This window comes from Phyllostomus hastatus, unplaced genomic scaffold, assembly GCF_019186645.2.
Source record: "Phyllostomus hastatus isolate PE091 unplaced genomic scaffold, TTU_PhHast_1.1 phas_contig_196, whole genome shotgun sequence".
In the NCBI taxonomy this organism is placed as follows: Eukaryota; Metazoa; Chordata; class Mammalia; order Chiroptera; family Phyllostomidae; genus Phyllostomus; species Phyllostomus hastatus.
In genome coordinates, this window is record NW_025333709.1 from 29196213 (window position 1) to 29209555 (window position 13343).

A 13343-nucleotide genomic window follows, 5' to 3' on the forward strand; every position below is an offset into this window, starting at 1 on the left:
ATGCCTTGGCCTGTGGCTGGCTGGCGTTCACAATGCAGGGATGCTCTGGCAAGCCCGTGAAGTGTGTTTGTGCTTTGTAGTTACCTAATGATTAAGAACTTTATTTTGATGATGTAGTTCCTAAAAGGGTAAAATTTGATCAGATGTTCTGGCTTCTAATCTTTGGCATGCCACTTAAATTTTGGTTTCTTTTCTAAAAAATCGTGTTGATCTTAGATTGCTTCACTGAACTCCCTTCTGGGTGGGGCGGTAATGTAAATATGTCATGTCTTATAGACCAAGTTTATACTTAGTCTTTAAATTCCAGATGCAGCGTGTGTTAGTAGTGAACATAAATTTATATCACTCCACTGAAGTGCCACGTTTAGGGAAAAGTCACTTTAGTGAGTCATCTTTTGGATATCATGTGTGTGATTTAGATGCGTGTGTCTGTCATCTGTCTGTCTGTCAGCAGGTGCATCTTTTTTCCCTCAAGCATAATGAGTTTTTTAGAAAGGTCGCCGTACTTTACTAATGAGAATTAGTGCATTTAGTCAAAGTTTAATAAAACCTTGATGCTTTATGAAAATTCGTGAAATGTATAATGTCTCTGAGTGTGTGATCCTGGGGAAAGCTGGGATTTCCCATGTAAAATTCCAGGATTTAGTGGTCAATGACTTTTGAAAAGAAGCTCCTCTCCCCGGCTTTGTTTGTTTGTTTTTATAATGCCTTTACATTTTTCTGCCTTCTCAGAAGATTAAACCCAAGGGTCGAGAAACGCTAATTTTAGAAAGAGATGCCGCCTGCTCCTGGCGAGAGGGAGTGTTTCCAGCAGAGAGTGCAGCAAGGGGCAAGGGCCATGTGATCTTTATCCTCCGTAACCCTCGCTGGCCCTTCACCCCGACTCCCTCCCAGTTCTTTCTCTTACCTGCCTTGCCCAAGGGTGCTTATGCACTATGGAGAGGAGGGCAGCCACCAGGGCCGTTGGAGTTCCTCGGTCTTGAACAACCTTTCGATAGAGATGAGGACTGTGGATTCACTCCCAGAACAGTGTCCCAAACCACGTGGACCCGAAGTGAATGCCTGTTTAGGAGCGGGGCATTTTGCACGCCCATGGACTGCAGACTGAGAAACTCTGTTCTCAAGGTTGTGGCCCCTGTCCTAAGGTGTCCCAGTGTGTCTGTGATGCTGATGGTAACAGCATTTTAATATTTGGAAGCCACTTTAGAGGTCATGAGTACTTTCTAACCTGATCTCGATACTAGGCCCTGAGGTAGTATAATTCTTATTTTCCAGACAAGGAAACCAACTTCAGAGAGGTTAGGAAAATGGCCTAAAGATAAAACCGTCAAGAGGGAGTATCCCAGGCCTTGAAACAAGACCCCTTGCAAGTCCAGGTGCCCTTTCCTCTGGCATTCATTGCTTGAGGGCACAGAGCTTTTGCTTCCATGGACTTAGTTTGTCTGAGACAAAATGTGGGAGGAAACTATGCAGAGTATAGTTCCCAGCCTCCAGCGTGACCAACTGACCTGCTTTGCCTGGGGCTATCCTGGCTTTGGCAGTGAATTCCCATATCCTAGGAAACGCCTCACTCCCAAGCAAACTGGAATGGCTGCCCCCCTGTTGGTATTATTGTGTTTCATCACTAAAAAATAATTGTGAACCCAAAAAGCAAGAGAATGAACAGGTGTTGTGTGTCTGCTGCATATCAGGCACTGACTAGGTTCTCCCCATCTCCAGCCAAAATGTCTGAAGTTAGAAACTGCCTCTGCCACTTTTAGCCAGGTAACTTTGGGCCAGTTTCTCTCTGTGCCTGTTTCTTCATCTGTATCATGGGGACAAGAATAATTCCCAAGTTGTTATGATGATTAAATGAACTTTCTGTAAAGCTCTTAAAATAGTGCCAGCACTGAAAGTGGTGCGTGTGTCTAATTTAATAAATCATCCCCCCCACAAAAAAATAAAGCTGTATGGTAAGATGCGGTCTTCCATTCTGTAAGTAAGGAAACTGCACTGAGGTTGAGATCACGCAGTTCAAAGTGGCAGCGTGCGGATGTGGGGTCCCAGCATGCATTGCTGTCTCTAAGATGCGAATGTTCCTCTTTGTGTTCCTAGGCCTATGTGAACCTCCTTTTCTGGTACCAGTTCTTTTGTGGGTTTTCAGGAACATCCATGACTGACTATTGGGTTTTGATCTTCTTCAACCTCCTCTTCACATCTGCCCCTCCCGTCATTTATGGCGTTTTGGAGAAAGATGTGTCTGCAGAGACCCTCCTGCAACTGCCTGAACTTTACAAGAGCGGGCAGGAATCAGAGGTAGGTGCCAGAGCAGAGCTGCTGAGACCGATACCCATCCGTCGTCCGAGTCCGGGCATTTGTCAGTGAGCCCAGCTCCAGTACTGGGGTACCTACAGAACTGTTTTTAAAACTATTTGAATTGTCCGAAGATCTCTACTAAAACATGGCTGATACTGTTATTCACTTCTGAGATGAACACAGGTAAAATTATAAAAGACCTTAAGTACTCGTACGAGAACAAATCTAGTGTTTAGACCTTACAGCTAATAATATCTAGTATTTAGTAAACTCCACTCTGCCTTTTATTGTGCACACTACTAAACATCTCTGTCTCATTTACCTCACAAAATACTCTGAGAGAGAACCTGGCATTGTTCCTTAAGATGAAAAATCCAAACCTCTAAAGGTTAAGTAATTTTTCTGAAAATGCCACAGAAAATGGCAGAGTCCATGCCAGAACACTTCTCAGTCTGGCTCCAGATCCAGTTAAATCCTCCAGGTTCTCCTGCCATGCACAGCAGGAGAGTGACCATAATGGCCCTACCCCCACTTTACTGATCTTCTAGTCCTGTTGGTCTAGTGACATATCACTTACAGCTGTCCCCCAATTTCCACCCGTCTCTCACTGCCCTTATTGTCATTGCCGATTGAGTTCGCTGTGATAAAACTCTTCTTTCTAATTCATTGTTTACAAAATTAATAATAATCAACATTAATATTGCACTTACAAGCATTTATGTAGTGCCTTCTGCATTCCATTCACTGTTTTAAGTACAAGATAGATGCTCTCATTATGCACATTGTAGATGAGGAAAGTCAGGCACAGGGAAGCACCTTAAGTAACCTGGCCGAGTCCCAGAGCTGGTGTATGGTGCAGGTGAGCCCAGCTCCTGAGCCCATGGTGTCTACAGTTAACACTTTGCTGCAGAAAGAACACTGATGCTATCTTCAGTGTCCCTCTCTCACCCCACCCCAACACACCATGGTATTCGGTACCAGAGATCCAAAGTGTTCTCACAAGTGCACTGTCAAAATCATAGCACCTGAGGTAGACCAGTAGGCTAAAAGACACTTAGATGTGAACAGTGCTGAGAGGTCAGTCTAGTCAGATATTCTAGTCTTAAAAAGAGGATGCTGTTAGTCAAGACTGTATCAGTTGCAAATGACAACAGACCAGCTCAAATTGCCTTAATGAGAAAGGGGGATTAATTGGCTCAAATAACTGCAAAATCCAGGTATAATGGTGACAGAAACTGTTACTCTTAATGCAACTGTAAATGTCCTCATTTACGGTTATAATTCACTGGCCAAGGGGGAGTCCCATGCCTTTCCCTGTGTTTATCCCTGCGGCTGGAAAGAATGTTTTCCCATGGACCAGGCCTGGGACATACACCATTCCCGTTAGGTCCGAACCACATGGACAGGGTTGGGAAGAAGGGTTTCCTGTCGAAGCAGTGGACAGTCAGTGCTGAGACCCACCCATGACACCTGTGTGTTGGGCTTTTGTTGCTGCTCTTAAAACAGTGACATAGATCAGCACATGTTAGAAATCATGGGTTACATGTACCCTGAGTTTAAACTCTGTTTCTGTGGTGTGTGACCTTTGTAAGTTATTTAACTTACCTGCCCTTCAGTTTTTTTACGTTATAGAGATGGTGTGAGGATTAAGTAAGGTAATATGTGTAAAAGTTCTAGCTCCCAATATTGATATATTTTAACCACGATAATTAACCAGAAATTTGAGGAAACCCCAAATTTAAAATGATATGTTTATTTTCGTTAGTCCAACTTTATTCCAGCTTGATCTGCCTTTCCAGACTGGAGAGAAATTTAATGTCCTTGGGCTCTGTGGAGCAGCCAACCCAGAGGAGACGTCACACATTCAGCTTTCAGGGGAGAAGAAGTCTTTATAGTCTTTTAATGATCTAATCCAGTCAAATCAAATAACAACAAGGGGTTTTCCTAAAGGAGTCCAGTCTGACTGAAAGTTCAAGGCCAGGATGCAGGAATATACTCAGATGGTTGATACTGATGAAGGGTGTCCTACACCCCAGGCCTAAGGTAAATTCCAAGTCCATTGGAGAAAGAGGGGTGAAGGCGGGCCCTTCAGAATGTTTGTAGCTGGTGTTTTGAAAGTCCATGCATATAAGCTGAAGATTGTGTGGTCCTTATCCTGGGAAGAGTTGAGGTCATTGTTTCCTATTATCCATCTTTTGCTCACTTGGTTCGGTGGAGCTGGCCAGTTTTATAATACATGGTAATAGGCAGATTCCCAGCATGTGGCTATTAATAAAAGGTTATTAACTGCATAGAACATGTTAAGAAAAGAGAAGACCCAGGGATATGCTATGCCATTTTTGTCCACAGTAGACATCGCTAACAAACCATAACACACTGTCCTCCCCACTGGGTCTGAATGCAGCAGCCTCAGAATCCTTCTGCACACACAGTGCTATTCAGTCCAAGTTGGCTTCTGTTTGGAAACTGTTCAGTCCCTTGTGACTGACCAGTGTCTTCCTTGATCTGTCTGCTTCTTCGTGTAAGCTTTCAGTATGATGCAGTTTAACACATGAAAAGTTACATAAGAGTTTATTAATCTGCTAAATATTTGTTGAGTACCTGCTATGTGCCAAGTACTCAAAATCATTAGGTAACCAAGATGATGTTTGATGGTGATGAGAGACTTCTGAGGGTGCCATGGCGGTAAATGATTAAGTGGGCGTCACCGTTAGACTGGTCTGGCGCTGCCTCTGTGAGGAAGTGATATTTGAGCTAGGATGTGAACAGGGAAAAACCAGTCATGTGGGACGTCCAGGGTGCAGAATTTCTGGCAGAGAAAACAGCACAGGCGAATGCTCAAGGAAACAATGGATTTGGCATGTCTGAGGAGTAAAATGAACTTTGTGTTGTGGGACCACAGTGAATGAGGGTAAGGATTGTAGGGGTCACCTGGTGAGCAGGGCTCCAGTGGGCAGGTCGTGCAGGACCTTGAAGGCCACGGGAAGGAACTTAGATTGTACCGGAAATGCAGAGGGAGGTGATTGCAGGAATAGGAAGAGGTCACCTCATTATTTAGAGAGGTAGTATGACCTGACTTACAGTTTGAAAAAAAAAAATCCGGCTGCTATGGGAAGGTTGGAATAGGGTGGGAGAGGAAGCAAAGAGGCAAGTTAGGGGGCCGTTTGGTCATTCATGGAGTTGGTGGTGAATTAGAGTGAAGAGACAGAGGGAAGTAGGTGAAGTTGGAGGCATCTTTGGAACAGTATTTTCTGATCAACAGGAAACGGAAAGTTAGTAGTGATCTCCCCATTGGAGGTACATTTAGGTTTGATCCAATGATTAAAGCAACACAAGTAAAAGGAGTTCCTTCAGGGATATTTTTCAGCTGTGAACTTACCTCGTTGAGTATCACTCCGCACTCATCCACCACTGTTTACAAATCCCGCCTGTTCTGAGAGTGAAAGGTGAAGGAAGAGAGTTTCCTTCCAGAGAAGCAAAGAGAGGTACTGGCTTATATTGTTCCTTGACTCTGCTTCACCCATATTGATCTTTTGCCCTCCCTACCATCTGCTTCATTTTCAGGCATACTTACCCCTCACCTTCTGGATCACCTTGTTGGATGCCTTTTATCAGAGCCTGGTCTGCTTCTTTGTGCCTTACTATGTGAGTCCTTGTTCACCCAGAGGATTTGCTATTAATGAATTGGTGATGTTTCTTTGTACTTTGTAGCTGGTGTTATCATATCATATAGAATGGGTATGTTAGGACAGATTGCTCATGTAGTCAAGTTGATTAGTAACTGACTAAATTATATTCCCTCCTCCCAAAAACATACGTTAGACAATGGATTAAATTTGGAAAGAAGTGCCTAGTTGAGTCCTCTTAGGCCTCTTTTGGTCAGGTACTGCTTAATAATTTTTGTCACTGATTTAAATAAAACTGAAAGTCCAGCAATATAATTAGATGAGCCAAAATCAGAGAGGCAAAGTCAGAATATAAAGTCTGTTATTGGTAAGTGCTGGGCTAATTCTACCAGGATGACATTAAGAGTATTAAATTTAAACTCTTAAAAGTATTCTCCTCAAAACTTAAAAAGCTATTTTACAGATAAAGAATGGAAGAAATGTGACTAAGCAAAAAATGGGTCAATGTTAATTTAAACATTCAGGCCAACACCAAGCACAAAACAGCATGACACAGCTGCCCGTCCGCCCACACCCGTCCCTGGGACAAGCATGAGTTTGATCACGGATCGTGTTAACTAAAGGACAACATGGAAAATGAGAAAGATAATAGTCTTGAAGTTAACAATTTCTATTCTTTTGTTCTTTATTGAAATACATGACTTGACTTTTTTCCAGCTAGAATATCCTGGATATACTGCCTTTCGAGAGAAATATAGATAAGACAATCTGAGGTATATTCAGAAAAGAATGACTAGAATTTTAAAAGATCAGAAAATTGAGCTCTGTAGGGAATAATTTAAGGAGCCGATAACATAAGTGTAGAGGAGAAGGGGACATTTATTTAGCAGAGATAGGAACTCAGCTTGGCCATGGTAGCTGTTTGGAGGTGTGCAGCTCTGTTGAATGGAACATATTTGATACTTCTCTGCACCTTAAAGAGCTCGAGGTATGAGTGAAAGTTCCCGGGAAGATGAATTATGATTCAGAATAAACAGAAATGCCAACTGAAAAGTTCACAGATTAGATGGCCTAAGAGAAAGTTGGTCTCTCTTTTCTAGAAATGTTCAAGTTTATCCTACATGACCATTATTGGGAACACTGTGAAAGGGACTCTCGGTGCTCAGCTGAGCTGTAGAGTAAAGTGACGATACCCACCCCACTCAGTGTGCACAGCTCTCCAAGATCACCACCTGTCGTCCTCTCTTTGTAGACCTACCAGGGCTCGGACGTTGACATCTTCACGTTCGGAAACCCCCTGAACACCGCTGCTCTGTTCATCATTCTCCTTCACCTGGTTCTTGAAAGCAAGAGTTTGGTGAGTGGATTTCCTGCTTCTGCCGTAGCTTGGAACTCTTTGTGCCTGGGGAAATGTCTTCTGTGAGCAGGGACCCTGCTAAGCCCCTCAAGCCTAGAAGATAAGTGGTGGTGGGAAGCGTGATGACTCCACGGAAGAAGGGCGATCCGTGGCTCGTCAGTTGTTGATTGTGGATGGCATGGTGCGGAGGGGGGTGCGCAGCCAGGGAAAGTGGGGAACACCTGCTTGGTGTCCATGGCGCATGGTCCTTGGAGGGCGAGTCAGGCTGGAGGAACAGTTACTTTTCGATGGCCAGCATTCTTCAAGCCCAAGCTGATGCCTTATAAGCAAAAGAAAAAGAGGTATTAGGCCACAGTCCTGGTATACCGACTTTAGTTAGTAAGGGATGGTTTTATGCTTTTCTCATAATATAAAATAAGTATCTTTTTCTTCCTCCAGAATATTTACCATTGACTTAAATCTAGGTCTTTTTGAACTTAGTTGCTGACTTAATGATGAAGTTAAGTCTTTTCATCAAAACGATTGCGGGGTGGCTCTCCGCAGGAAGGCTGGTGTGTGGGATTTAGATAATGAGGGCTTTACTGCCAGCCTGCCTTTGCAGACGAAGCACATCCCACCCACCTCTGGAGACTAAACTACTGCTGTGATTATTTATGTTGCTCACTCATTTCCATTGGCATTGTCTCCGCTGTCGTCAATGTCATTGTCATCTCTTCCTAGACTATTGCTACCGCTTCTTTAACCTTCCCATCTTTGCAAGTCCTTGACTCCTCCAGCCCCCCTCTACAGTATAGCCAGAATCATCCTTCTGAGACATAAATCATATGTTTTTGCTTTGCTTTGGATAAAATCCTTAAGTGGGCTCCCAATGCACTTGTAATACAATCTAAAAGCCCTAAGATGGCCTATGAGACTTCATACAGTGATGCCTCTACTTCTCTGTCCAACCTCATGTCCACTTACTCACAGGATGGACCCACTGTCTTTCAGTTTCTCAGATACATTGAGCTCAGTACCACATCAGAGCCTTCGTATTTACCCCGTCCTCTGCTGGGAGTACTCTTGTTCCTTCTTGGACCCCTAGCAAAAATGCGACTTCTCCCAAGAGCTTTTCTTTAACTCTCCAGTTTTCTCATATCATCCTCTTGTTCTGTTCATTGCTCTAGTAGTAATTTATAATTATTCACTTAAGATGATTGATGTTTCCCCTCTGCATTACATTACCATCTGTTTGAGGGCAGAGTTTGTGTTTATTTCGTTCATCACTGTACACCATTATCTGTGACAAAACCAGCATACAGTATGTGCTCAAGAAAACACTCAAATAGGTAAATGAGTGACTAAATGACTAACCAGTGTTTGGGGTCTGTGTACTGTCCTGATAGTGATGTGTTTCAAACGGGAAATAGATGAATGAGGTTATAAAGTGTTACATGAGCTATTATTACAAAATTATTTATAATGATTTGTAAAGCAGTGCTGAGTATTTTTGGAATCCCTCACTGTGCTTGTAACCTGCTGAGGAGCCTAAAGTGTAGTACGAAATTAATGTCTGCAAATACCAGGGAAGGAGCAAAAAGGGAATTCTAGAACTAAAGTATCTGATATTGTTTTATCTACTTCAGTTCATTGCTAAGCAGTTGTGTAGTTGCTTTTGGTTCCAAAGGGAGTGTCACCAATTCCGACATTCACGAGTGTGCTGAAGGATCTAACACGTGAAGTGTGTCAGTTTGAGTTCACTGCTAATAAGCAACAGCAGTCTGTTCTGGCTAACTGAGCAATTAGAAAAGTTATTTTAAAATATATTGAGCAGCCACAGGAAAACAAAACTAAAACCTCCTGAGAAACCAGAGTGGTCCAGAGACCCAGGGGGCAGAAACTAGGGGACAGGCTTGTCAGGGCGGTTCTCTGCTCTGATTGGCTCCAGTCGTTTTCTCTCTGCTCCTGCCTCACTGTGCTCCACGTCTAGTCTGTGGTGACAGAGTTATATTCCCTTCGCTCTGGTCACTGGCCTCGGCCCGAGGAGGGGTGGCTTGCCAAGACTGTGCACCGTGCCAGGTGTCCTCATCAAGACGGGAAGTGAAGCTGAGTGCCAAGGAAAACCGGCTGCTGTGTGAAGGGTGCATCATTAACGAGCCGCTTCTCGTGCCAGGGAGAAGCAGTGCTTTGATGATTGTTTCCCCCGGCGCAATAGTCAGTTGTCTCTCACGCTCAGGGCCTCCTCCGGAGGTGCCTTGTCAGGAAGAGTCCGCCAGGCTGAGACTGCGAATCCGTCTCCCTTCGCCTCTTGCTCACAGCTCGTTGCCGCCTCCGTGATGGTTTTGACCCTGTCTCCCTGAGTTTAACTTCCTTGTATCAGTTTATTCTAATGTGTCACCTCCACCAAGGTGCTGTCTCACTTGCCAAAGGCTCAGTGGAAAGGAAGGCCATTTGAGAAAGGAAGAAAACGACATCACTGTTTTAGAGGCACGATGATCTTAAGGATCTAGCTCAGATTTTCTAAGCAGTTCGTACATTTTACCAACAAAAAAAATGAGCAGTCTATGTGACTCTTGTGAAGATATTGGTCATGGGGAGATACTTCGCAAGGTTAAGCATGAAGGAGAAAATCGGCTCTCGTCTGAAAAGTGTAATGGTGGGAGATAGGAAAGATGAATAAAGGCGGTGCTCCCCCCAGACGCACGACATACAGCACCAAGGCATGCAGTGTGCCTTGGGCCGTGCTGTTTGTACTCGGCACTCAATGACACTGAACGCTACGTGACGTGACGGTGATCTTGCTCTTCCCACTTCGGACTGCATCAAAGAGGGAGTTTGCTTGGGGCTACTAGGTTTTATCACAGCAAGTTTTGCTAATTTCCCTGTGTAATAAAAACAGACCAGACTCGGCACTATTATGACAGGTAATACGCATGTTACATTTAAGGTAGTCGTCCGCTTATTTTTTCTAAAGAAAGTTAATTAAATAGTGAGCCATTTTAGAGAAAAACATTAAGAAAAATAACATTGCGGGCTCTCCATGAATGTGAGGGCGGCGAGGGTAAGCTGTGATCCACAGACACTTCCATCTCGCTTATGTAAGGTTAACCAGGTTGTAGACAGTTCTAGAACAATTGTCCCGCGGGGGTGGCTCAAAGGCCCAGGCTGAGCCTTGTAGCTGTACCTCTGGAATCGTCCCCAAGGGGAACTTCTTAGTCAACACAGAAGGAGACAGCATAGAGACTCACACACCAGCTCTTCCTTGCTTCTAACCTGAAACTTGCGCCTATGTGTTCCTTCCGTTTACCTTTCAGTGGTCACAGCAAGACATGTGGCCGCGCTTATTTTCAAGGGAGTGGGGGAAGTGCGATCCTCCCAAATGCTTATTTGGTGGAAAGAGGGAGAACAGTGGTGGGCAACAGTAACGTCTACCACCGTGTGAAGGGGGAAAGTTTGAGGATCACGGGCGGAAGGTATTACATTAACGAAGAATCAGACTAGTGAATGGGTGAGACGAAATGGAAAAAAAATTAAGGAGAAAATCCAAACACTTCATGGTTCACAATGCAGAATAAATCAGTCATCAGAGTTACCTTTGGGCGTTTTACTTAGTTTTACAGAATTTAAACGGTGACGGGAGCTCTTCGTGAAAGATGCCCTTGTTTGAGCTGTTCAGGGTGTTTGCATTTGGGCCGACAAGGTTCACCCGCGGCTCGGACACGGGGTCCCTGCAGCGCAGCCGCAGTGCCCTGCCAGTGCGAGTGTTCATCCGCCCGGTGCTGTTGTCTTGCAGACTTGGATCCACGTGCTGGTCATCGCCGGCAGCATCCTGGCCTATTTTCTCTTCGCCTTGGCTTTTGGGGCCATGTGTGTGACTTGCAACCCGCCCTCCAACCCCTACTGGATCATGCAGGAGCACATGCTGGACCCGGTGTTCTACTTGGTTTGTGTCCTCACCACCTGCGTGGCTCTCCTGCCCAGGTATGGTGCTTGTCTGGTCATCAAGCGAGTAAGAGAAATCACAGGCTTAGAGTTCTCCAGGCAACTACTACGAATGGAGGACAGACCGTCCAGTTTAGTAGTCCACAGAATAGGGCAGCTTTGCTTCTCAAGGTCATCCAAGGACCTAGATCCTTTCCTCTCTTTTTGTTCTGCCACCTTCCTCCTTGTTGCCCTCATCTGCGTGATTGAAGAAGACTCACCCTTAGCACATCAGTGCCCCTACCTGCCACCCCTACCAGCCTGAGGGAGGAAGACAGAAAACAGAGGAGCAGATTCATCTCCCCTCCCCTCCCTCCCCTCCCCTCCCCTCCCCCGTCTTCTCTCTCATAACATAGCCCAGAAGCTGCACACATCATTGCTCATGTCCTATTAACTGCAACCTTGGTATACAGGCCCTGAGTGGCTGACATCTGGGGACTTCTAAAAGGAAGAAGAAAGAGAATGGGTCCTGAGAAACAAGTAGCCGTTAACTACAATCTATAAACACTTAAAACTATACAACTGTCCTTCCTTCTCTGGTTATCCTTCCCATTTTGGTTTACCTGTTTTCTAACACGGCATGGATATGCCTGAGATGTATGTATGGGTTTTTAATCTCTAGATTCTTTAAGCACTGTGAGAGCTCTCTTCCTCTTCACAGTTTTATAGAATCTATCTGTTTGGCTGAAAACACTGTAGCAAATGGTTGTTCTACATTTTTAAAGATGATATGAAAGTCAAAACGGTGATTTCATATTCTCTGATAGGGCTGAGAAACGGGTTGACAGGTGGGTCTGGACTGCTACCCTTTGGTAAATAAAGCCTTATTGGAACATAGTGATACTAATTAATTATTGTCTGTGGCTGCATTTGCTCTGCAGCAGAGCTGAGTATTTTCAGCAGAAACTCCCTGGCCCCCAAAGCCTGAACTGTTACTACCCAGCCCATTGGAAAGAAAGGACTAAGGAAAATCCACCCGAGTTATTCTGCGGTGCTCGTAGCTGTATTCTTAACAATATCTCTCAAACTGAGGGGCTTCTTATAGTGTTTATAGTTATCACCAGCTTTCAGATTAAAAACACAAGATGAACTTGCACAATTCATGAAGAAACAAAGTTACAGCCTTCCAAATTCCTTTAAGAGTATTATTAACTGTACAATTCTATATAATGCTGTGGTACACTGAAAAAAAATATGACTTCCTACTACAGGGGTCCCCGGCGCCTGGGCTGTGGACCAGACCAGTTCGTGGCTTGTTAGGAGCCGGGCTGCACGGCAGGAGGTGAGCGGCGGGAGAGCTCCACCTCCTGCCTCCCTTCCCCCTGCCACCCCTGGCCCGTGGGAAAATTGTCTTCATGAAACCAGTCCCTGGTGCCAAAGAGGTTGGGACTGCTGCCCTAAAAGATATCCGTGCCCTAATTCCTGGAGCCTTTGAATGTTACCTTATTAGCAAAATAGGTCTTTGCAGATGGGACTAAGTTAAGGGACTCAAGACAAGGAAAATATCCTGTGTTGCTTGCATGGGCCCTAAATGTCGTCACAAGTGTCCTTATAAGAGAGAGGCAGAGGGAGATTTGCACAAACAGAAGAGGAGAAGGCACTGTGACTGCAGAGGCAGCGTTTTCTCAGCCATAAAGGAATGCGTGCAGCCACCCAGAGCTGGAAGAAGCAAGGAGTGGATTCTCCAGAAGGAGCATGGGCCTTCCAACACCTTAATTTTAGCCCAGGGAAGCTGCTTTCAGAATCCCTGGCCTGCAGAACTGTGAGAGAATTAAATTGTGTTGTGTTCTGCCATGAAGTTTGTGGTGATTTGTTGCAACAGCCATAGGAAACATACATGGGTCTCAGTACCCAAACATGTGGGTGTGGCTTTGAAGCTGGGTGATGGACAGAGATGGGGAGGGTTTTGAGACACATCACAGAGAAACACTGGACTCCCTTGAACAGACTGCAGGTAGAAGAAATAGGGACATTATAGTTCTTGCCGGTGAGGATTCAGAAGGAAGTTGAGAAGCATGGGAGAGAAAGTTAAAGGCACTGCTGGTGAGGACACAATGAAATTAAAAACATGTTACCGGGAATTAGAGATTAAGTGGATCTTGGCA

General features: G+C 44.7%; 1 protein-coding gene across 1 annotated transcript in view; it reads left to right on the top strand.

The window, feature by feature from the left end:
- The window catches only part of ATP10D (ATPase phospholipid transporting 10D (putative)), a 78432-nt gene that overhangs the window by 63262 nt on the left and 1827 nt on the right, over positions 1-13343 (top strand). Inside the window, exons 19-22 of the mRNA XM_045834374.1 lie at positions 2095-2295; positions 5860-5940; positions 7174-7278; positions 11051-11238. Of these exons, the coding sequence (XP_045690330.1) occupies positions 2095-2295; positions 5860-5940; positions 7174-7278; positions 11051-11238 (575 nt within the window). The remainder of the gene's footprint in view (positions 1-2094; positions 2296-5859; positions 5941-7173; positions 7279-11050; positions 11239-13343) is intronic.